General features: G+C 38.8%; 1 protein-coding gene across 1 annotated transcript in view; it reads left to right on the top strand.

The window, feature by feature from the left end:
* LOC308405580 (F-actin-uncapping protein LRRC16A-like) overlaps positions 1-26773 on the top strand; it is an 82318-nt gene that overhangs the window by 7430 nt on the left and 48115 nt on the right. Inside the window, exons 3-6 of the mRNA XM_080896252.1 lie at positions 19371-19421; positions 24280-24339; positions 25431-25552; positions 26339-26436. Coding sequence (XP_080752378.1) covers positions 19371-19421; positions 24280-24339; positions 25431-25552; positions 26339-26436 — 331 coding nt within the window. The remainder of the gene's footprint in view (positions 1-19370; positions 19422-24279; positions 24340-25430; positions 25553-26338; positions 26437-26773) is intronic.

The following is a 26773-nucleotide window of genomic DNA, read 5'->3' as shown; positions in this document are numbered from 1 at the left end:
GCACCTCCTGGGAACTTGGCTCTTTCACTTTAAGAACCTTGAGAATTGTTCACACACTGGTCTGCCTAAAATGGGTAAAAATGTGCTCTTGACAGTCCACTGTTAGCGTCCACAGGAATCATGTAATCTATTAATACAACATGGTCTCTGCAGAGGACCATACACGTGCAGACAGACACACAACATACACAATTGTAACTATCACCCTGTCTCCTTGATGTCCACCAATCGCAATTTTCCTGTAACAAAGTATTTTGTTCTATTTGTATAGTATGTTTTTCAGTTTATCTCATTCTATTCTATTGGTTTTTCTCTTTTTAAAACTTTTCATTAATACTCAAATGTAATTTAGTCCATTCTAGTGCTCGACCTGCAGCTAACTTTACGTGGCTATGACAACAATGTCGCTATGTAGGAGCTGGACACAGAGGCTATAGTAGTGCTCATACGCACATACGCACTAAACAAAAGAAAGAAGTGGGAGTCAGTACTGGGAAGTGAGGAATTCCAGTGGAGTGGCTCTAGTATTTCTTCCAGACGCGGAGCGTGACGTCGTATCGGCGCTCTGCTCGACTGAACAGAACAAGTACAGCGCTGTTTGTTGCTCTGCAGAAAAGCAGAGTCTGACAGACTGATTATGGAGGAAGTGGCTCAGAGGGAAAATAAACATGTCACGAAGTGTAACCTGTGAGTGTTATCTAGAGTTTGGCATGATGAAAGAACAATCTATTTATAGATTGCCTGGAGATTAAATGTTACTATCAAATATGAGCTTCAAGTATTTTGGAAAAGTACAAACAGGAAGTAGAAACAGGATGAAGAAAAAGGGGGCGTTCAGCTAGTTTAAATGGAGGGTATAGCTAGTATATTATGGAAGTGTAGCATCTGCTGTTCAGTGTTTAAGGTCTAAAAGAGGTGTAAAGTTTTCGAGTCCTTACAGCTTGAATTATTATAGAACAGATTAGCCATCAATACAAACTTAAGTCAGTTTAATACTATTGCGGTTTAGTACAGTTGGAAAAATTAACTTTGTTAGGATTTGATTATGCAGTAAATGGAAAGTATGATTCTGTTCAAGTAACCTTGATGAGTAATGTGTTCTTACTGACGCTGAGTAGAACCTACATCAGTGTTCTCCTCCTCCCAACTTTGTTAGGTGTTCAAATCATGGCAAGCAGCTCTCCTTTCTTTCTGTGGTTGTTTACTCTAATCTTGGTGGACAGCAGACTCTAGGACGTTTTTGTGATTTTTACGTGACACCTTGCAGTTTTGCTGTTGGCTTCTCTTTTACTTAAAAAGTACCATATATCTATTTTTACAACAGTTTATCTGTTCTTTGCAAGTATTACTCAAAAACATATGGATGCATGGAAAAGCTATCTAGAGGTGGAGCTTGGCTAAACTTTGAAATTGTGAACTTTAGAAGTTGATCTAGACCTGTATCTGAATTTAGGTAATTTTGGAAGCATGGATTGCCATTGTGGTTTAAGGGACAGTGGATCTTTCACATCATATGCATGTCGCACATTATCTTCTTCCTTAGAAAGTCCAGACCAAGATGTCCAAGGACGTAATTCATGCATGGTATGGAAGGAATGTTTAGCCTTGGTGGAGATGCAGTCTCACAGTGCTCTTGTTCAGTTGTTTGCTCGTGTACTCATTCAAAGAGGAGTAAACACTCCCTTCCTTTACTTTTGAAATACTGAACCTTAGCCCTGTAACATTACAAATAAACTCCGACCTATATAGGATTTTTTGTTGTTGTTTTGTTTTTAGACAGATACCTGTCCTGATTTGTTGATTTACAAATCTGATATTCGAATGTGTCATGGAATATTTTTTCCTTGAGAAATGCAAAACATAAACAGGTTTCCTTAACGTTTGGTTTTTGTGGTCATTTATTTACTTCTCTCGGTTTGCCAGACTCTGCTTGTATCAGCTGGTTGTCATGTTTGTGGCTTTCTAAGCAGGTTGCCATGAAGGAAGTTGCAGAGAGTCCCTTGTGAACAAACCATGCAATGTCAACATTTTCACTTATCGGCCATTATAAATGCTGAAGCCGATAGATCAGCAAAGAGCTAACACCAGCCTAACCCTAGTTTTATTTCCTTTTTAAAAAGAATCATCACTTCTTTTTTAATTTTTTTTTTAAGAAATAAAGTTTAAAATGAGGATCTTTATATTTAAAAATACACATTATTGTTTTGATATTTGAAATACTGTCTCTGTATTATTTGTAATTTTCAGTGGGTTAAATGATCTGCAGATTGGTAAGTTTTGTTGTTATGTACAGAAACACAGACTAATAACCTTTTTGGTTATATCAAACAGGCACCCTCATCGGCTACATAATGAGTGGAAAATTTTAAATGTAATAAAATGAATATACTGTACAATGAGCACTGTGCGTGTTTATTGCAGTTAATGCAATCTCTTCTTTGAAATGATACCTACATCAGTAGCGTAGTATCTTCAGAAGCCATCCGGCTGATGTTTTGTTTGATACATTTCTTTTACCTGACTACAGATGCCACATAAACTCCTAAACTTAATTTGCTTTAGAACATGCGACACCTCTCTCTCCACTGTGGCGTGTACAGATAATCAAGGGAGCAGTATTGTTATTTCCACTATCAATTAGGCTGTCTATTATATACACACACTCCCAGCCTGAGCGAGGCTGGGAGTGTGCCTGAGGCATCTGTTAAGCGCACGAAAGCTTGATACATACAGCCAGCTCCCTGCTTTGAAGACGGGGATGAAGGGGATACAGATAATAACATCAGTCCATCAAACACACCCTGGAGTAGAAGCGAAGGGAGAGGGGAAGAGTAAAATGTGTATTGAAATGTAGTGTACAGGGCAGAGTGCATGGAGAATAATCAGTGGAGAAAAACCATCATAGCAAAGACCAAAGCTTCAAATCTTGTCCAACCTGTCACTGTTCTCTTTTCTTTAACCTCGAGGCCTGTCTTTAGAGGAATTGTGAAAATGGAAGTGACCCAGTTGTCTACTCCCAGATGATCACCTGTAATGTTCCCATGTGGGAACCAGGAGTCCTCTGGTCTTTCTTTGACAGAAAAAGTACCCTCCTATGTTAAATTCTCTTTTTTTATGAGTGTTTTATTATTATTTTTTCATAGTGTGTCTACTTCCTATTAAGAAGTGTTTAAAAATGTCATAATCTAAAGTTATTATTGCATTTTAGGTGTCGCCATGACATTGACTGCTTTGTGAATTAGTGAACTAGTTTTTAAAGATGCACAGTTCAAAGGGAGAGCCCATCATCTCTATTGTGTCACAGTGTTACATGTGTTCAGGGCTGCCATTGGTCACTGAGCAATAATTTTGTGATATCCGGCAGCTTCGTGAATCGTGACAGTGGGATGTTCTCACTGGGAACTGGAGTGGGAGTTTGGGGTGTGTGGTTAAAGCAGTCTGACAAAAACCACAGTGATCTTACAGGATCTTTCCTGTCCAAATACATCTATTTTTAGTTTGGTTATCATTCCTGTGGTTGGGAATCATTTTGGAACTTTGCATGGCTGTGTGCAAACGATTACTTTTTTTTTTCTCGCCTTCCCCCCTTTAACTCGAGTTCAAACCGTTTTAATGATGTGAAGCCCATCATGGCTGTGTGTATTAACTGCTTAATGCTCCTTCAAGTACCTCTGTGTTTTTATCTCATTAGGATGTGCTGATTATTCACATAATTAGGATGACATTTGCAGTTAACCAGGCAGAAAAAATGTGTCAAACAGGTCACAGCTTCCCTGCTGAGTATACTCTGAAGTTACTATAATACATTGTAGTATTTAATCTACTATTACTGCTCTTGGCTAGTACATGGGCTAAAAGCAAGAGACATACATGGTCCATACCAAAAAGTGATTGTTTTAAAATTATGTTTTTTGAGTAACCTATGCATTAAACAGGCAATATTCTTAATTGTTACATTTTAGTTTTCTCTCTAAACTGTAGTAAGTTATAGGATCAACTCTCAATGAAATAACTTTATTTCAAATAACTACTGGCTGCTGGAAAAACATACAGATAATTGATGAAACTGAAACTGAGTTGCTGTAAACAGCGTTGCTTTTTTCTCTTTTTCAGTTGTTTCCTTCATTTTCCTTGAACAGTTTTGATCCTTTGCTCATACCAAGGCTAGCTTGCTGTTGCTTATGAGCTCCGGCTAGCTTTAGCTTCAGCTATTTTGCCGTTGTTAGTGTCATTAAAATGTCAACGTTCAGCCAACTGAGGGTGATTTAAATGTCTGATTAGGTTTGTCATTAAATGTTATGCTGGCCCCCCTTTTACTTCAGGACATTGCTGAGCTTTAACTCTAACAGCATGATAGCATGTGGCTGTGAGTGCAAGTGTGTGCTAGCAACTATTTTCCTGTCTTGCTGTTGCACGTTCATGAAATGGACTGGTTTGTAATTAAACATATTGGTCTGGCTGGTCACTTGTCCAAGTCAAGAACTCTGAAGACTAATATTTGTCCAGTACTTAGAATTTTTATGTTTGTTTTTTGTTTTTTTTAGCTGCCTTCTTTTATTTTTCCAAACACAAACACGGCTTTAGGCAATGTAAAGTTTCAGGTTCATCTCCCTAACAGTGTGGTCAAGGATACACAGCAAAACGTAATCAAATTATTCATTTAAGTCAATCAGAAAAGTCTCGACTGAATGCAGGATCTAGTTTTGTTTTGTCAGGAAGTCTAATTTTAGCACATCATGCATCCACACCATGCTATCAGAAAGCTTTTTATTCACCAACCTCTTTCCAAGCAGTTTGGTTTCTGTAAAGTACTGGACCAGATTTAGCTGAATGAGCAGGGTTAATTAGGAGTCGCATGGAGTTGGTTCTCTCTCTCTCTCTCGGTGTGTGTGTGTGCGTGTGTGTGTGTGTGTGTGTGTGTGTGTGTGTGTGTGTGCATGAGAGAGAGTGTGGGTAATAGTATGGTGGGTCTAACTGTGTTGTGATATAGCGATCAAAGACACAGACAGTCTTTCATCTACTGAGTGCAGAGCAAATTGTAGAAAGACAAAGCATTAACATGGTCACTTTTGTATAATTGACTTTGATATTACAAGATAAATAAATGCTCACAAAGTACATCAATAAAGCTCCACATTAACAAACATAGTCTCTGGAGTACACTTCAGCATCGCTTCAGCAGCCGAACACTTATGCATGTTTAAAAATATATGTGTGTGTGTGTATATATATATATATATATATATATATATATATATATATATATATATATATATATATATATATACTCATCCAGTCTCAGAAAGCACTGGTTAAAGTGTTTGTGTATTTATTGATTTATTTTAAGTAATTGTGTTTTATGTATATTATGGTTTTATATTTTTACAAATGCTTTATATACTTATTTATATACATATATATATTTAATGGTATACCTTGTGTTGTGTGTGTGTGTGTGTGTGTGGGGGGGGGGGAGTTGTGTGTGTGTGTGTGTGTTTCTTGTCTTGTTTTTATGGACATGTAGTCTGCCAATAAAGATTGAATTGAATATATATATATATATATATATATATATATATGTATATATATATATATATATATATATATATGTATATGTGCGGGGAAAAACTCCAAAAAAAAAGCTAAAGAAGAAGTGTGGCTAACATTTGTTGTTGGGGTTGTTTAAAAAAAGTGCTAAACTTCATGTTAGTGCCCAAAACATTATCCCACAGGGGTATATTGTATATACTAACACTAACATCACATGGAAAAGCAGGCTATATGACACCAGTATGTGTATGTGTGAGAAAGTATTACCAGAATCACCATACTGCCTTTTCCATGAATAAGTAAGAAGTTTACAGTTTCTTTCCTGTCATGCTTTAGTGACTCAGTGTATGTCACTCTGTGTTGTATTACCCACCACCAAGCTGAATAGTGATTGTGTTACAGCATTATCGAGCCCATTATGCCCTACAAAACCTCCCCAGAGAGACATTAACCTGTCACGTAGCGTGGCTCAATGCAAGTCCCGCCCACAGTCATTCATCTTTATTACCTCATAGGTCATGGGCATTGTCACTCAGAGTGTCTGAGTAATATAATTGACCCTGCCTAAGGTCGCTGATTTGATAGGTTTGGGTCATATAATTTCACACTATTGACTTCCAGTATGTCTGATTTCAACCTCACCTTTAATAGTCCTGTCTTTTTTTTTCTTCAAAATCTTCATAATGTGGTTCATTGCTCTTGTCTGTGGTTTGGTGCTGATCTGCAGTGGCCTAGTATGGACAGCATCAGCTGGTTTTTATTGGGTGTAATTGAATGAGGTTTGTAGGTCACAGCAGCAGTCAGCATTGATTGGACAACAATGACATTTGTACACCATGTCATAGTAAACAGCCACAAAACAATGAAGGCTAATCAATGTAAGGTTTTGTGTCGAAAAAATGAACCCAGCGATCAAGTAAAGACAATCCTCTTATTGTTTTACTCCCAGACTGACCTAATTCATGTTTTTTGCCTGTATGAATCCATATTTTAGGCTTGAAATTTAGATGTTGAGGTAGAGGTGGGTGATATAAACGATATACGATAGAAACGATATAAATTTGGCCAACGATAGAGATTTTGACAATACGGCTCTATCGCGATAGCGCATATTGATGATGTCATCAAGCGCCTGTTTTGGTCGAAAGCATCGCAGCGGCTACGACCACTGTCATCTGCAAATTATGCCGGGCGACAGTCATAGCAAAGAGATGAAGCACTTTTGAAACATGGGGAAAGCCAAAAACTGCGCTTCCTCCAATTCCGTAACATTGATTCATTAATGTTGAATTCTCTCGCAGCTGCTCTATTCCCAAGTTGTTGCAGTATATTAATAACTAACCTCGTATTGTGGATGAATAATCTCAGTTGTTCTCCTGACTGAAGTTTGGCCCGTGTATAGCATCCTGCTACGTGATTGCATTTGTCCCTGACCACCAGAATCCCTCACGTTAACTTTTATCGAGTGGAAAAAAGTTAGCGTTCGTCCTCCAGCTTCACTGTGCTAATGTTATGCTAACATAGCTGTGTCGCTAGCAATCACGTAGCACAACATTATATACCAGGTAGTCGAACTTCAGTAACCCTACAAACGTCACTGCTGTTTAGTTTTCTGTCTTCATTTATGTTGGAAGTGATAGCAGAGCTGTACGTTTTAATTAGTTTCAAAAATCTCTCAGTCAGAACATGGTATGTCATGTTTAGGTGGAAACTAGCGAGCTAACTTCCTGTTAACTTCTAACTCCGTTAAATTTAATAAATTCTGTTTTCAGGGATGCATGGATGTTAAACTTAATTGTTACACCTGCTAAAGCAGCAAAGCTGATGATTTTATTAAAGATGAAAGAATTTAGACCATTTTTAACTCTCAGTGTTCATTTGACTTTGGGTCCCAAAGACTTTGGGACTTTGGGACGGAGTTTTGGACCCAGATTACTCCGTGAAGCTCCTCACTACGGCAGCGGTAATGCCCTGACAATCCATCAAAACATTTTTTAACAGATTTCTGCACGCCAAAATCGGTTTGAGGTCAGTAAGCACAACCAGAATTCATACATAAGGCACACCCGATTTTTGAGAAAATTAAAGGATTTTAAGTGTGCCTTATAGTGTGGAAAATACGTTATACAGAAGAAAAGAATATATTGCAATATATATCGTTACCGCACATGCTTCAGATTATATCGCGATATGGATTTTAGGCCATATTGCCCAGCCCTATGTCGAGGCTTAAACCAACAACTCAAGTCAAAACAGGATGGAAACCCCAAACGGGCGCATCATATTGGACACTTTGCTGTGTCACAGACATTTTCACACATGCAAAATGACTGCAGTGACTTCTGAAAGCTTTTGCTGCATGGTTGGTTTTTATAATCTCATTGCAGTTCAGGTTGCATTATTATTTTTATTGTGGCCTGCTATAGACTAAATGCAGTTCCAACGATCATTACTTAATGAATTAATGGTGGGCTTGAATCTCATATAGGAGACAATTGCACCCCTTTTATTCAGTGATTTTTGGTCCTTGTATGAAGTCACATGTATCCGTTTGTGTTAATGCTCAACTCCCAGTGTATTCCGGAGTTGGAAGCCAATTACCGCAGGACGAAGATGGGAATCGAGAACAAGCTGTATAATTAATGAGCTTTCAAGGTGCTGATAAACAGATTGTATTACCATTGAACAGCGTCAGGCTAGTTGTGTCACCTTTCTCAAGTCTTTATGCTAAACTAAGCTCATTAGCTGTTGGCTGTTTTCATGAATGTTAAAAATATGTTTTGTTTCGTTTTGTTTTTTTGTTTTTTTGTTGTGTTCCTATAAAACAGAAAAGCATATTTCACAAAATGTCTAAAAGATCTAAAATTGGAAGTCCTGCTTATGGCCGTTATAGTACTGTCCCGTCTTAGCTATGACCAATTTCCATTTTTCTTTAAAGGGACGGTCCCATTAAGGTACTGTTGCTGTCATGGTAATGGTAGCTATGGATGTGAGGGATTTGTATATGAAACAATAAATCTTTGCTGCCCTCACTGGTAGTGACCTACCACTATAAGGACTTGCATAGAAGGCTGCTGGTAACAGCTAGCATTGCTAATGTTGGGCATAATGAGTGTTTTTGTTAATTTTAGATTAGCTGATTAGTATAATTTGTAAGGCATGATTAAAGCCACTAGATACTTTTTCAGTTAGGAAATTATTGGCTAGGAATGATCCTCCAGTCTTTGACCTTTGGAGTACTCGACCCTCACACATTAGTGGTGCCTTCTTAATCGCATTTTATGGTCCCTCAAATGTGTCTGCCTGCCTATGTGTTTATATTTGGTCAGTGAACAGATGAGGGTTTTTATCCACCGCAAATGTTGGTCCAGTACATTCCTCCAGAATCCCAACTACATTTCGCTGAATGCAGATGATGCCGGTCGGATGCTGATTGGTTGGCAAGTGGGCTGGAAAAGGGAAGTGAACAACAGCAGAGTTCACAAGAAATGGAAGAAGCATGAAAAAAATCAATAAATGTACAATATGAAAATTACAGGCTGTGACTGCAGTGGACACTTCATTGTTTAACACTCAGTTTCACTTCAGCTCTGTGGATGTTAGAAGTTCACTCTCCTGTGCCGCTGGCTGATGGACCAGCAGAAGTACAAGCAAGAGTAACCCACAGACCGGTTGAACCACATATTTTATGCACTGGCTCAATCAATAACAAACACTCAGTTGGTTGGCTGACCTTTGTGAATGACAGTAACACTATTAAGACTTTGTTTAATGCTTGCAGTTGCCATATTTCGCTGGTATACACTTCCTTCTGATGTTTTCGTGCAGTGCACAGCAATATGTGACCTCAATACATCACCTGTTTAATGGTTTCATAGAAAGAGCCACATCTGTTTTTCTTTCTTCCTTTTTTTTGTGTAATATATTTACTGATGCTGTCTGGATTTCTAACCTGGTATCCCCTAATACTGTGATACAGCTTAAGCCTAGTGCCCAGCGCTGAGTTTGCGTGTGTTATTACTACCAGCTGATGTTATCTTGTCGCTCCAGAGGGAAACCACGGGTAATGCCAACCCCCCTCCCTCCTCCCTTTGATTGCTCTGCCTTTGTCTGTGTCGGTCCTTACTGTATTCCTGTTAGAGGGTTTCCACTCTGATTTTTTTTTGTTACCTTGGTTGTAAAAATGGCACTCTCACCTCCTCTGCTCTCTCTTTTTTTTCATGTGATTCACTGTCTCACTCTTTAATCTCAGTGGTCTACAGTGATATCCGATTTGCCCACAAACTGGCTCACAATCAAATAGCTACACACACACACACACACACACACACACACACACACACACACACACACACACACACCCAACCTCCTCATTGTGTCTGGCTGGCATGCTGATGAATGAATGAGCCCCTGTGGTTCCTCCTTATCTCTGTAACCTAAACACGGACACAGCTCATAGAGGATGGTGTGCAGGCTGTGGCACTGCTCTAAGGGGTGACCCGTGTTATTCCCATGTGTTAAGCTATAAAACCATGATACATATCCTGGACCTGGAAATTAGAGTATAATCCTAATCTGAAAGCATAGTCATTTAATCCCTGTGCCTGGCCCTTTGAGTGCTTGATCAGTCTCAGATATGTTGTGTTAGCAGGTTAGCAGCATTTTAAACTTGTTAGGGACAGAAGCTGCACACAGAAGTGATCTATGGTGCCTGATTCAATATGCAAAAATGCTTTTTTGGGTTTAGTCTGGAGACTAATATGTCAACTGCTGCATGGATTTTCTTTTTTGCTGTGATGTGTGCTGTGATACATTTCCATTGCTCAAGCTTACATGGTCTTCTATTCATTATTTAAGACCTTGTGCATATATGCTGACAGCTTCTTGTCTGACTAAAAGAAAAAAAAAAATCAGCAGTAACACTGAAAATAGAATAAAGCTTGAAATGTAACATAATCAGACTCCACAGTTATTGATGCCTCGGCTCATTGCAGCTGTGGTCTGACGAGACCAGCCAATCAAATCTGTTCAGGGAAGTAGCACTGTCAGCCACCTTTGTTCCTCACTGCGCTCATCTCTCCAGCAGTAAAACGCAGAATGATGAACAGGCAGTGATAAAAGAAAATTGATGTCTCTCGTTCAGTTCTCTTCATGGCTGCTGGTGTAGTGTGGGAGGGATATGCACTGCAGGATGGTTTCATTCATAATTGGAACACGGTGCATTATTAGCCATTTGAGCTGTCTCCATTATTATTGTGCAGTGTTTGGCATGCTTCCCTAAATTATATAAGTGAGCATAAAGATACTGATGTCTTTGCTTATCTGGCTGCTGCTACCTTTTGCAAAATTACAGCAGTTCTAAGGTTTATTTAGATGTACACAGGCAGTGTTATTTTTCTCAACTGGGGTTGCAGACAGAAGACCAAACTGTACATAATCATGTCACCTATTTTATAACCAATGCTGTACTAGGAAAAGGTACTACATACTGGCGTTGTGCTGTGGTTTTGGCATAGCGTGAGTCTGCAGACGTTAGAGGAGCAGACCTCAGCTGCACCGTCAGCAGCTTATCTTAGCTGTGGAGAATCAATATAAAATAAATGATTTCTCTGCCTGAATATAGAATGGTTAGGGGAGCCTTTTCTGGAGCCAATTTAGGTTCAACTCGACCTCTACGCAAATCCCACCGGTGATTACTTCTGTGTTAGTCCGACTGAGTCTTCCTACTCTATCAGTGGAGATAAGGGGTTATCTTTGGCACCAGAGGCTTTTCCCACTGCAGGCATATGGCAGGAACACAGAAGAGCGCGTTTCCTCTGCTGACGAAAATTATCTGTTTGCTTTGTGGATGCTTTAAAATATATAAGTGAAGGGATTTATCAAAATGTGCAAACAAACATATAAATACAGTGTTTAAGGCAAAAGCAGGTTGAAAGTCAACATTTAGTTTAGCAACTTTTATACTTTAACACGACATGAGCTCTCTTAGACAACCTTTCTGTAACTCGTCTTCAGGAATAGTTCTCCAGGCTTTTATAGGGACATTCAAAGTTCTTCATTGAGTATTGGCTGCCTTTTCTTCCATTCTGCTTCCATAATGTTAAGTTCCAAGCTTTAGGGAGGTCAATGGTTATGTTAATGCTTATGGTGTTCCACTGAGTGGCAGTGTGTTTGAGATCATTGTCATGCTGACGAATGAAACCATGCCGATCAGACACTTTCCAAATGGTATTGCATTCTTGATCAAAGTCTAAAGGTACTCTAATGAGTTCCTAATGCCATCAAATTTTTGACAAGTTCCCCAACACTGCAGGCTGAAGTGCAGCCCCAAGCCATGACAGAATTTCCACAATGGCTGTAGACACTAGTTGTTATACCTCTCTCCTGACCTCCTCTTGTACATACTAACAGCTAATTTTAACCAAAAATTTAAATTTTGGGTTCATCACTCCATCAGTCTTGTTGCCACTTATCTTTCAGTCCAGTTTTTTTGTAATTTGGTATACCTGCACCTCTTCTCCTTGTTTCCCTTCCTTGGCTCCTTGACAGTGATCTGTAATTAGTGTTATCCCGGTTTTGTCTTTCAGACCTAAAAAATTTGATCCATGTGGGATTACATTTCAGGACAGTCTCTGAAACAAAAACTTTGCAAATAAGTGTAAAATGAGAATTTTTTTTCTTTGTTAAATTTAATTTTAATTTTATAAGCCAGCTGACAACCAACCAGCTGCTATCGCAGCACAGTTTTAGTATTTTAGTGCTGTAATGACCTTACATTAAAGTCACGTTACAAAAATGCAGACAGACTGAACAAACCATAATAGAGAAAGAATCAATCAAGAAATTGTCATGGTTGAAGGAAGCACTATAGAGCGAAAGGCTTAGGCTTCAAACTTTCCAGATTTTTATCTAATTGAACATCCAAATGATGCACAGGAACAAGTCTGATACATCAAGTCCCGATTCCTCAAATTACAGGACCAAACTTGGTCCTCTGCCACCATCACTGTCCCAGATTCCAAAGGGCAGATGTCCTTTGCCCATGTTTACCTACATAATATTAGGCAGGTGGCTCTTCTGTTATGGCTCACAAGTGTAATAATATTGGATCCATGAGCCACAGTATTGCGTTAATTTTTTTAAGGCAGTAAATAAAAACAAATTGAATTCAAGGAGCGTTGGATAAGCGACTATAATAATAAATGACTATATTATTATTATAATTGTCTTTTTCATTAAAAATAAAAAGGGTGGCACACCATGCTATTGAGTATTCACTGATCTATTTAAATCCACTTCTATACTATTGACGCAATGAATCCAAAAACCCTGGCGACCCGACCCGCTCGGATTATGTATGAAGTAGACGTGGCACACATGAAGGTATCTGCCTTACTGATTATATTGTAGTATTTTCCTTTTTATAATAGCTGCTCCGGGCCAGTGATCATCAGCCCATCTCTTACACTGAATTACACCATCCCTGATCGCTCCAAGATATGAGCAGACAGTGGTTTGAGTCTATTGGTATGCCTTCTCTTTACATACTCGCCACATATATATGTGCACACAGACAGTAGCATGAGCAATTATATGTGCTGTACATACAAGAGAGGAGGTACCAAAACAATGAATTTCAGGTTGCAACAGTTTTTCCTCTGTATATTGCTTTATGATGGCATTCAGTTTGAGATAAAGGCTGAACAAGAAGGAAAAATAACCTGAGCATTCTCCTTCTTGGGTTTTTCTGTGCCACGATTATTTTTTTCTTTTTTAATATTCATACATTCCACGGCATAAAGACGAGCATTTGTGCATAGTATTTAAAATACAGTGAGGCACAATGAGGCCACAGAAGTATGGGCACATTAAGAGATTATGGAATAAAAGAGAGGGAATGAGAGAAATTCACTGCATTGGCTCCACGGAGAGCTGATGGATTTCAGTGTACTAACAGCTGAGAGGGTCATCACAGCAGCATTTGTTTTGACAGAGATAAAACAGCTTTGCAACACTTCCCTTCATTAAATGTCTTCTCCTGTGATTGTATTTACATCATGGCTTCTTATCAGCAAAATAGCACTTAAGCTCTATTAAGTTATTTCACTGGGTTTGGTCTACCACCGCCCTCGCTCGCCTTCACCCACAGTCTCCCTCTCTGTCTCAATGCTGCTCTTTCTCTCTGTCTCTCTCCCCTCTTTACTTTTTGTGGTGCATAGACTTAAAAAAATACTCTTTTATTGTGCTGTGTTGACAGTTTGCAGCCAACATCATGACTCGTTAATGTTAGACATAGTGAAGGACATGTCTGGCATTAGTTATGCAATAAAGAGTCTGTGTCAGCAGTGGACTGAGGGGATGTTGTGCTGGCTGTGCGCTATCCACTGACTGAACATATTTTGGCTTCAGCATGAAATGAATGAAACAATTAGTTAAACACTTTACCTCCCTGCTGCCAAAATTTCTGGTGAGTCATAATTTGTCCAAGAGAAAAAATGATAGGCTTAATTTTGGCTTTGGAGGGTAGAGTTTCAAGCTAATACCAGCATGCTTGATCAGAAGCTGTACCCACAGGCTCTATGGGTCTATTACGTGGACATAAATACCTGCTAATTAGTACTAAGGCCTGAGAGCAGACTTCTTGGATGGTCTGTTAGTACAACCAGCCATACAGCAAGCCATATTATCTGGCAGATAGCTGCACTGAAAATGCTAGAGGAGGCAGCACACAATGTCTAACTTCATGACTCCATTTAGCACAAGTGAACCCTAACAGACAACTGCTGGCTACAGGAACTCACATGACCTCTTATCCCCACACTGGTGTTGTTCCTACAACCTCATAATAATGATGTTCATCCAGGATCAGCATTGCAGTTGACTACTGTCTGAGTATTCAGTTAGCATTAGCTAAGAAGTAAGCTAAACACAAGTAACCAAAATGTGGCTAACGGACAAACCTAGCTTGGTGGTATATTTGTTGGATAAGGAAAACATTTTAAAATGCCTACTATTTGTTCCGGAAGAGAGGTTTATATAAACAAAAGCATTTTATATATCTATAGATAGATTATTATGATGATGCAGGAACAACACCAACACCAAGACATCAGATACGCCACCAGTGGATCAACCTGTGAGTCAAAGTGGCCATGCTCTTATCTTTAGGCCCTTTTGAAGTGTAAAAGGGTGAATACATTCTAAGAGGTGAATTAGCTGAAGTGACTCATTCTGTTTTTAGCTTAGGGGTCTTATTCTTAGGTGTATTGACTCTCTCTTGGAGCAAGTCACCACTTCAGTTCTTGGCACTGCCACTCTGGGTTGATTTCTCTGCTCTGGGACACATAAGTATCTTTGACAGTGCCACAAATGTTGTTGCTTTTTTTATTTTGTTTTTAGTTTTAATTCTGGACATTTCTCTCACCCAGAACAAACCAAAGGAATACATTTGACACTGTGTGATTGATGGCTACAACTGAGTGTGAATGCACCCCAAGACATGATGGATGAATAAAGCATTTTTTGGTGGGGGGAAGATTTCCTGTGGTTGAGTGCTGCCACAGCTGAATGGCCGCAGATGAAACGCTGCTCTGTGTGGCTCCGGTTCCTACAGAGATTCAGGCTAACTGTAGGCCAGACTGAGAGTTGTTTTAAGGGTGAGAAAACTCATTGACATTCTCAGGCAAGACTTGGCACCGCAGTGTATGGCTTTCATGTGCGTGCGTCTATTAGTGTATTCACAAATGTGTGTTTGCAGTATGGGGCAGCAGTTGCCGTAGCAACGCAAAGTGTGTTTGAGTGGATAAATGGGTTGGCGGGCGGGAGACGGGAGGGGGGTGTTGACAATTTGACAGCCAAAAAATAATCTACAAATGATAAAAGTATGAATGGACTACACAACACACACGCGCACACGCACACACACACGCACACGCACACGCACACACACACACGCACAGTTTTACACTTTTCCGATCTTGATTTATTGCTAATCTTTTAAAAGTGGTTCGAGGTCTTCTTGGCCTGTACTTCTTTGTGCTTTAACTGCAAATTTTTTTTTGTTTGTTTTTTGTTTTTTTTTTTTACATGTGCACGAAGCAAAAATGAGCTGTATCTATAGCTCTGTGTCAGATGTTTGTGTATATGTGTGCGTATGTGTGTCTGTCTGCCGGTGATATGTATTTCAGGCCAAGAAGACAAATGGTGCTTTAGAGCTTGTGGCAGTTATCTTGCATGTGAGCCACCAGGATGTGTGTGAATGCTAGTGTGTCTCTATGTGTATTACAGTGAGAGAGAGAGAGGGTGTGTGCAATAGCAGATGCTCTCTCTGGTCTTGCAGACATGCTTCAATGCTGCTGCCATCTGGTTGGCTGAGTAGAGCTGAACGCACGATGGTGGTCGCTGTGAAATCACTGGCTGATGGGAAGGCTCAAGGCTTAAATCCACTTAAGACAGATAGCAAAGACAGAGAGAGGTAGAGGGGACATTGCAGAGGGGGGGGTCATGGGTCGTTGTGCCTTTGTCCACTTTAAAGTGCAGATGGAGAGAGTGGTGCGCTGAGAGAGTGCCGAGGGGCGATCATGCGTTGACAGGAGGAGGATGGCAGGAAGGAAAGCTAAAGGAAAAATTGAAGAGGCTGTGGCAGCTTAAAGTTTGTGAAACACTTTGAATTTGTTATAAGGGGTGCTGAATTTATCCTTTTCAAAGTATGTGACTGACCTGCATTACTTTAATTGATTTAATTTAAGTACTGGATTATTTACAGTTCTTTAAATTTACAATTTACAAAGACCGGACATGTAAGACGAAACCTCAGTCACATGGTTACTCTACTCTACTCACAGTCAGTGAGTTCTTTGTAATGACCATTTGCAAGAAGACGCTGCTCATAATAATATAACTGTATAAGGAATTGAGATAAAAAAAATACAGCTTTTATTCCAGTAACTCAATCAAAAAATTGATAAAGTAAATAATGATCAAATATAGATATGTTGACCTTTAATCAGAATCAGGATACTAATCTCCCAGAGAGAAACTGCTTTAGACATTAATTTGGGTCTAAAAAATAATTATAATGACATCAACAAGAATATATTTTTGTTAACTTTGGAAACTCCCTCCAGAGCCACAGAAGACATTTTAGAGCAGTTTCCACTAGTTGAATACTGCCCCTGGTGATGACTAATCTCAACTGTGTAAAGCAGCTGGAGAGCCCCTTTAACAGTTCCCAAGGTTAGACAAACTCGTTGCAATATAAACTGTAAAGTTATTGCCCAAATTATGGATTATGTATATCCATCTCAGTTGCATCAGTTACAGTCTCTACACTTTCCTCAGTTGATATTAAACTAAAGTGATCTTTAAATAAAATTTGTATCTTTATTTACCCCTTAAGGAGAAATGAAATGTATTCCATCACTAGTACACCTGCAGACACATTGTATCTAAATGAGTGCTACAGTGCAGAAATGATACTGAGACAATGACAGGAGATTTGAGAGTAGCAGCAGTGACTGGTGCTCTTTAGAAGAGGTTATCTTTGGCCATACAGGCTGGCCTGTCTGTCTCCATCACATCAAACCATGAAAGCCTTGCCAGTGAAGCTGAGCCACAGAGGCCTGGGAACCACTGTCATTCCTTTAAACCGTGCCTTTCATCCTTCTGTTTCTCTTTTCACGTCTATAAAAAAAGATTTTGACAGTCTCTAGACTTGCTTCAGTGTTTTCTCTCTTCCTGTCCTGACCTTCAAATCAGTCATTGTTTCACGAAACCTGTTATCTCTCCTCCTGTTTTGTTTGTATTCTTTCACTTTGCTTTTCTGCTTCTAAACCTTCTGATCAGTTTTCTCTAACTTCTGTTCTCTTTTTTTCTGCTACCTCCATTTTCTTTTTGTTTGTAGTGTGTCAAGCTTAGCTGATCTAAGCTGTCTTTCTCTGTAGCCTGCATGTTAAGATTGTGAATGTTTTTGAGTTAATTCAATACTTGTGGCATTTGTGGCAGTTTTTCCCTAAAAATCTGATTGGCTTTACCAAAATTATTTAAACTGTAAGTATGACACAGATAAACAGTTTGGGCTATTTCAGCTCTGACAGAAGGAAGTTGAGTAACCAACAACAAATATACTTTTTTTTTCTTTTCTTTTTTCTTTCAAGTAAACTGAGCATATTAGGACTTCAGACTCTTGGTCAGACACATTTAATGGAGAACATGTTTTTTGTTGTTGTGTATTTTTTTTTGGCCCTCTGCATGTTAGATTTCATATTTTGGGTAAATAGAGCACAGGAATGACATTCAGCAAAGGTCTGGGGCCAGAGGTTGATTTGGGGTTTTGGCTATTAAGGCATTTTAGTCCATGCGGTGTGAGCCTAACTGCAGAAATCATGAAAATTTAGAGGCTAGCCAATTTAACAGTTCATCAAGAACGTAATATGCCGATAAATGATTAGTGTAAAACAAATATCTCTTCCTGGTGTGTATCTTTGCTGACCAAGCAGGGTGTTTTCTTTGAAAAGGCTGGCAGTGTCCCTCTGAAGTTTTAAAGGTCAACCTTTGCTGTGCTGTGATACTTTTTGGCAGGAGAAAAAGCAGTGTTATGATCCATGCCTTTGTCTTTAAAATGTTACATTATGTCTTTTTGATGTTAATCTTTTTTTACTTCTTAAAGGTTGAAACCTTTGTTCTCCTGTTTGTGGTGCCCGTATGATAAAATTTGTTCACTTTACACATCCAACTTCCTCCCTGAATTGGTTTAGTGGAAGATGGATATGGACGGATAGCCTGCCTTCAGGTGCAATATGTCTGCAAGCCGCTTTGCAACCCACATCAACCCTGTTTTAGGGCTTGTCTGTTCTTTGGGTGTTATACTTTTGACATCTGTACGTATATACAAATTAAGGTGGGGGTGGTCCCACAACATGACTGCAGATAAATAGCTTTTTTTGACTGTAGTAATCCTGACTGAAATTGCATCCTTTCCACTGTTAATATTACGAGGAAGATCTCCAAAACCACATTATACTCCTTGTGAGGCATCAAAACAATTCAGCCAAATGACCCTTCAAAGCTGCTTGTCTGCTTGAAAGTGTTGCTCAACCAGGCATTAGAGATGTGCCTGGTTGAGCCTTTCACAGACCAGCAACATAAGTAAGCTCTGCCCTCGCTGTGTTCCATCATAAACACACATGATCAAGACAGTTTATTCAGCAGGGAGAAGCAACACAAACACAAAGTTTGCCTGCCTAAACCATCTTTTAAACATGAATTCTGGGCATTGTTGGGCGACTCGAGGTGGGACATCACGCGAAAGTTGCCTTTTCTTATATACAGACATCTTCTTACTGCTTTGGTTTAAATAAGGGAGCTACCTCAGTAGAGCTTGCAGGAGACTGTATACATGAATACCACTTGCTCCTTGCAGATTAACTGGACCATTACCACCACTGTTCTTACATGGGTGCATTCAGGCCTCAAAAGGACTTTGTATTAGAGAGCTGGCAGATTAAAGACCATTTAATGTGTGCGTAAGCTCTGCCGGGTAATGTCTAAAGAATGTTAGTGCAGCAGTGCATGTGTATCTTTAGTGAGCTGAGCTGATAAAGAGACTTTAACAAATGTTTCAATGTTATTAGTTCTACGTTTCAAGTGTCAGTGAATCTTTCTGTTACACTCTTTTCACAGAGATGCTTCACAGTCACAAGTCTTTTCATCCTGATGAGTCACCAGAGCAGCTCTTTGTGTTCTTTGCCATTTCCTGGTTCTTGTTGTTCACAGTGTATATTTACAGCAACATACTCATTATTGTCTCTGTTCTCCCCTAGGCTCTCGCATCTTACCGAGCCTACCTCTTGACGGCACGCATTCCTGCCAAGGTAAGAGCAGTTGAGAATAGTATTCTTTACTAAATGAAGAGTGTAGGATTGTGTTAGAAAAGTACTTTTAGGGTTCATTTTTTCCATTTAAATAAATCATATTAAACTGTTGAAATCACTTCAGAAGTTTTGGAACTTCTTGGAAAGTTTTCTGGAAATGGTTTCTGGGATTTTCCTTGCTAACTGGCTTCATTCTCCTCTTTCACTACGTGTTTGTTGCGAGAGAAAAACACAAACTTAAAAAAATGTATATTAACATTTTTCTGGTTAATTTCAGAATATGAAGACTGAACCAAAAGGTTCATGACCATAAAACCAAAACAACAAGCTGCTCATTGTCTGAATAATGATCAGTGTGTTGCAACTCTTTTATTACACACAGTAGCACTGTTTTCTCTTCATTATTAATGTTGTAATGCTTGTTGCAGGCAGCAGTGTGTGATATTTCCTTACAGCAGAGTTAGCAATTCTGTTTCAGCCATCATTTGCTCTCACTGGTGATACAGGGAGCAGTTTTGGATTTAAATAGATACTTTTAAGTTTGTGTACCTGAAGCAGTTCTAAAGCTTGCTGGCAAATCCTTTTATACAGTGGTGCGATAATGCAGTGCAGATGGTAACTGTCACCAGCACTGAAATATCCCTCATCATCTTTACAAGCACAGTCACCACTACCACATAAAAACCAGCAGTGCAATAACACAACACAGATGTTCATGCAAAACTGCTGTTACCATCACTACATGTATTATCAAGGTTAACAGCAGACTTGTGCTGCTGTTTTTGCACAATAAAAGTTGTTTAAAATAGTTTTGTCCAATCCTGCATCTGTAATATTCTGATAAAGAAAAAAAATAAGCAGAATGTATTACAGGAGTGTGAAGTGGGTGAGCCAGTGGCCAAGGGTTTACTGGCTTTTCTGGCCATCAAGTACACATGACACACACAGACCCACAAGGTGGATACAGTACCATCCATGCTGTTGCGGCTGCTAATGCTAATGAAACAAAAAAAGTGATTAAGCACGTTTTCAGTGTCAGCAGTTTTCAGCAGTAGTAGTGACTCATTGTCAAAAATAGCCTCTAGCCTGACCACATGCATAACCAAAGCTTGGAGTCATAAACCCAAACAGGGATGTGACTGTATATAGAAAACACCTACAAAATCTGGACTCGCCTGACAGGACAGGAAAGCTTTAACAGTATTTCTCTCAAGTCGCAATATTGCATACCATCTTATTTTAAAAGAAAAAGCTGCCTGCTCTCCAGTGAATAAGGTGCCCTGGAGACAGTGCAGTTGGTTGATTGACTGAACACAGAAAACATCATAGTTTACTCTTTCACATAACATCATTTTCCACTTTGGAAAAGTTTCTAGTGTTATGAGCCACAAGTTTAAAGTCTGTTTATTTAGCTGGTTCTGCATCTGTTTTTTATCTGTCTGCTGTCCTTTGACCAGAGGGATTAGACACCTGCTTTATAAAGAGCCGCCCCCATATCTCATCCTGCATTCGGATCTTTTTCCACCTTTTTTTCTTTTCTTGGCTTAAACACCTCTTCTGTTGGGAGACAGTTCTCTCTCTTGTAGTGAAACCAATCTTTCTTTGGTTAGCCAGATCACAGCCACAGTTCACCTTTCCTCCCCTATTTCTTTTCTCACTCTTATCCTGCCAATCTTTTTCAATAATCCATTAGTTCATCCGTTTCTCTTACGCTGACACCTCTGTTTCCGTCCCCCACTCACTACAATGCCAAAGGTCAATGGGATAACTAGTATCTTGTCTTCAGTGGATTGACTTTATTTTAAATGAATTTATATTACATTAAGCTGACAGGCAGAAGATTTTTTTTTAATTTATTTTTTTAAGGAAAAATTACAGTTTTGTGATTAATTTTGTGATTGACTAATTTTTGCATCAAAAATTCTTTATTTCTATTATTATTATTATTGTTAATAGTAGTAGTATTAGTATTATTCATTCACTAGTGCCAACTAATGCACTAATGTTATGGGTGGTTTCTTGGCGCCTGTTATTAAAACTAGAAAAAGAGAAAAAGTAAAAGATTGTTACCATATTTCTCCTAAATGTACTTTTCTAATGTAAAGTCTGTTTCACAGCCAAGATCAATCAATCCTAAATAAAGTTTAGCTTCTCCTCACTCTGGATCCTCAGTACTCACCTTCTGTTGAAAGCTGTTTTTTTTTTTTTAAATAATACAACAGATGATTTTGTATTATTTTATGGTAAAAGGTAAATGCATGGATTCTTGTATAGTTATGCATAAAAAGTGGTAATGCTTTAAAACCCTATAGGAGCACAAACTGTACGATGGGGATTTCATGCGTATTGTTTTCCTGAAAGCAGCCCGAGGCCTTAATGTTGAAGTGTTTTTAGTGTATAAAAGTAAAACCTCAGTTAAACATTAGACTGTATATTTCTCCTCTTAGTTATAGCTGAAATCCCCCTCTAGCTCTCTCATGTGCTTGTCAGTGGTTTTCTGTGTGTGTGCACGCTGCTTCGATTGATGCTTTGGCTCCTCTTGAGAAGCTCCAGGGCCTCGCTGTCTGCCAGTGTCTTCCTAAAAGCATGCACACATGCTCACACACACATTCATTCAGATCTTCCTTCTTGCCTTTTGTCTCTGTTTATTTTTGTAGCCTCACCTGTATGCTCTTCAGCTCGGTTGTCTTTTGTTTGATGTCAGAACTAATGGAGTTTATGTAATAAAAGGTCACACTGAGCATACCTTTGATATACAAAACATAGTCAGTGTCCATTATCTCATTAAAACCTGAAATACAAATGGTCAGCAGCATCCTCAATATTAACAGTTATAATAAATACCTTTCAGATAAACTTAGGTGCAGTGTGACCCGTTAGACTGACAGACGGGCAGTGAACGAATGAGTGAATGATGCAATTACTCAGGCATTTGGTTCCATACACCTCCCAGCATGGAGCTGGCCGTCGCCAATGGCTGAAGCCCAGATTTCATCACCACACTGATTTAAGTCCTTTCAGATTACAGCCACACCTTTTTACAGGCTGAAATAAATAAACTGATTGACCTATTTTACATTATGGATACATATTGTAGCAAACAACACTTTGCAGTAACAAATGAGCATCAAAATTAGTGTAAGATTAATTTAGTGTCTTACAGTTGGTAGCCTTCTACCCTGTTAAAACTTACCAAACCTCCCTATATAACAATAACAGCTACTGGAGTCTGTTGCTTTGTTTTATTTGAGAAACATGTCATTAGCTGAGCTGATTTCTTCTGCTGTATTTATGTCAGTTATGCTAATTTCTTCTTTAAAAGTCAGTTCACATCAAAGTAAGCGCTGAATATAAATTGGGGGGCGGGGTGTTTTTACACAGCACCTTGAGTGAGAGAGTTGCTATTGTGTGTTTATTGTGGATTTAGTAACCACAAGCACTACGAAACCAAATGCGCGCGCGCACACACACACACTGCATACTGTAGTCAGACAGTAGACAGACAGTCTGCTTATCCTCTCCCTCCTCTCATCTCTGAGCCAAGCCTCAGGAACACAGCGCCCACCTGGAATAGTCTGGCCCTGCTCTCTGGCCTACCCTCAGGCACTGTATGTGTTTGTGTGAAAGCAAGCAGCAGAGGAAAACTGCACTCGGTATGAAGCAGAAGGCATTTGTATGCACAGGTTTTCAATCTCATTTAAAAGAATCTGTTTCTGTCCTTTTAAGGCCTGTGAAGGCAAGTCGCTCTGAGTTGCTCTCTTGAAGCAGAAATAAAACATTCAGATGCAAGACTGCTCTAGGTTTCTCTAGCCCTAATGTTTTGATAGACTGTCTTTTGAATGATGATTCAGTATATTTTGTGTTCTGTTTAAGCTGCAAGAGAGCCATACTCATTTCAAACAGTTTAAAAAGTACATTTGAAATTGTGCAAAGCAGGGAAAAGCCACAAGAAGTTGAACAGTATGTGTCATATGTAGTAGTTTTATTTTACTTCCATTGGACTTGACTGAAAACTGAGATGCAAGTATTTGTGATGAAAAACATGTAACACCAAATATGACTTTAAAACAAGTTCGTCTGTGTGAGTCGGTGTTGGAAGATTAAATTACTGCAACCTGACTTATTAACTGTGACACAGACACTTTTAAGCAGGACTCATTAGATTAGAGTTAGCGCATTACACCAATTTATTCCTAATATTCTTCTTCTCTCTTTTCTTTTTCGGTTGTTATAATTGTTCTTCTTAATACCAACCAGCATATTCTTCAACAGTATGGTAACACTAGACTGTAATAACTTGTAGTTCAGCACGATCTGCACTAAAGCTAAACCAATGGATTTCAGAGCCCGATATTGCCCGATATCAGGTATATGGTAATCCATTGGTGTTTGTATTTATAACGATGATAATTAAAAATGTATAAAGTGAAATAGGGAATGGCAAAACAAGCTTGACGATGTTTGAGTGTTAAAGTTGCATAGTTTATCCAGAGAAGGGTGTCTTGCAAATCCCTTTTTGGCAGCACACATATTTGGAAATCCACAAGCCCAACACCCAGCTGATCCGAGCAGCGTCAGACAGGGTGTGGGTTTAAAAAAACAACTATCTTAGTGAAGTTTAGATAAAAATGTTTATGCTTGTGTGTCTGGAAGAAAAAATATATTGGCTGATATATAGGATTATTCTCTATTAAAAAAAAAAAAAAAAAAAATCTGTATTGTTTACGAACGATGACGATACAGATATTTAAAAATCTTGTATCTGCGGTATCTGTGTCGCTGTCACTTCTCATTAGTACAAGGTCATGCCATTGGATGATATTAAAATTTTAATGGGACATCTGTTCTCTTCTTTTAGGTGGAACACTCCTTTAATTATCTGGAGATCCAGGGAATTGCTTGCAACAAGCCAACGCAGGTACAGAAAAATATGAAAGAAAAAAGCTTCACACTACAGTCATTCTCATGTTAAGAGTAAGAACAAAGTTGAAGCTGTCCAGCTATTCCTTTAAATTGTGTTTCCATTTTGTGTTGTTGTTAAAGTGCATCATCTGTGTTATATCTGTAACCTGTCCAGATGCTGTTTAAAGCATTACGATTAAAAAAATGAAGCATTGAATAGTCAGTGAGACAATAGGCACATAAACACACATGCCTAAACTTTTATATGTCAGGTTTTAATATTGTTTTGTTTCTGTGTGTGCTCATGATGTTTTAATCATCAGCATATATTGTACTAATACACTAAATCTGGTGAAAAGACTTTTTATCCTATTTAGGGACACTTCAGCAGGATGAAAAAATAAAATAGACAAATCTAAAACTATGGCAGGAAAACGTCTTAAATGCTGGTATGATCTGTAGAAACTCATTAATTCACGGCTAACCAGAACGGAACATCTGTGCCAAGCTGCCAGTCAGCAGGATTTATCCATAAAATATGATAATCCAGCACTAACCACCCTGTTCCTGGAGCTGAACCTCTGTCCCACTCGTCTGAGAGATGTCAGTCCTCTTAATATCTTGACCGATGGTCTCCCATGTATCAGCAAAGATTATGTAAATTTTGGCCGGTAGAAGAGGCTCTGATCTGCATTTGCATAATTGTAGTGAATGCTGAAATGGTCAGCCAGTCTTGGTTAATACTATTAAATCATTACATGCAGAGATGTGGGATAGAACTGTTGTTACGTAGATAGATGGGTTTTTACATTTTTTTCACTTTAATTATTTTCAGTAGATTCCAGGGAGGTGTTTAAAAAAAAAAAAGAAGTCAAATATGGATTAAAATGAACAGAATAAGACACATGCATGCAAAAACACACAATACATCAATCTTGAATCCTAACATTAACTGATTATCAGTCAGTTATATCTGATTAAACCAGACCGAAGGAGAAAGTAAAAATGTGTCGGTCCCTTAACTAAATGGGTGCACTTGTGATTGACTTGCAGTGAAGGTGGAATCATTAATTGTTGTGATAACTAATTAAGATTATGTCCGTTAAGCTGTCCATAGAATATGAGCGCGGCTCATTTTCGTTGAAGTTGCCCTCCACAGACGAGGTAAATGAGGTGGTGGCTCACATAGGAAACTGTATGCAGAGGATATGTCCAGGTCTGCCCCCTAGGTGAGTTCAGTGTGTGCGTGTGTGTGTGTGTGTGTGTGTGTGTGTGTGTGTGTGTGTGTGTGTGTGTGTGTGTGTGTGTGTGTGTGTGTGTGTGTGTGTGTGTGTGTGTGTGTGCATGTGTGTGTGTAAAATGTACAGTATTCACCTGTCTCGTCAGTATGGCTGTGTATTGCAGTGCAGATGTGAGTGTCTTTCATAGATTTGTTGAACAGGAAGCAAGAATAGAAATGCAGAAATGAATATGGACGTAAACCATAAACTTCTATAACCTTTGAACAGTACAGTGTTTGAGCTCATCGTGAGGCTGACCATCATTAAATGTGATTGTATTTTATTTAACCCTTTAAAGCCTGAGCTACTGGCAGAAAATTCTATTTTATAGAAAATTGAGTATTTATTAAACTTTGTGACAAATAGAAAAAAATGTACATTTGCATATGAGTTTTAATTTGTATCAATTCTGCTACAACTGGGTGTGTGTGTGTGTATCAAATAAGATACAACAGGCATTAAAGGGTTAATACTGCCTTTTGTTATATTTTAAGCAGTTAGATGTTAGTTGTTTTTTTTTTAAATTTAAGATCACATAGTTTATTTTTAAATTCCTGCTGTACCATGTAGTGCATAACAGCTGCCTCATCGCTTGCTTACAAGATGTCTGTAGAAAAGTAAGGCTTTGCAAAAGCAGTTCAGTATTGCTTGTTTCAAAAAGAATGAAACTGTTAGTTTGAAACTCTCACCAGCTGCAGTTTTCATAATATATTTTCATTTGACTTCTTTTCTCAGTAAAGTGATGAAGAAGCTTTGCATGGAGCCTCCAGACAGGCTCTCTTCTCTGCAGACTCTGTGGGAGAACAATAAACCTGCTGAACCTGGACCCTGTGGTATGAACCTGTGACTACTGCGTGCATCTGCACACAGTACTGTGCAAAAATCTTGAGCCACCCATTATTTCTTTATATTTTACTTCCACGGAGCCAGACTTGCAGCCTGTCACAGAAACCCACATGTCTCTCCAGTTATTAAATCTATGAAAAATGCCAAAGATAAAAGTTTTACAGTCATAAAACAGCATTTCTTGACCAACAAGGTGATTCTTAAAGAGCTAACTTGGTGTATGTCAGTAATGTGAGATCTAACAGTGTGCAGTGTGTCCTTAAAAACTGAGTAAACTTGAAAAGTGGAGGACAAAAGAAGTAGCAATGTAATTTCCTTAAGAAA

The sequence above is a fragment of the Rhamphochromis sp. 'chilingali' genome, assembly GCF_963969265.1.
Source record: "Rhamphochromis sp. 'chilingali' genome assembly, chromosome: 11".
In the NCBI taxonomy this organism is placed as follows: domain Eukaryota; kingdom Metazoa; phylum Chordata; class Actinopteri; order Cichliformes; family Cichlidae; genus Rhamphochromis; species Rhamphochromis sp. 'chilingali'.
The sequence above is the reverse complement of the archived record's forward strand: the minus strand, read 5'-3'. Positions and strand labels throughout refer to the sequence as shown.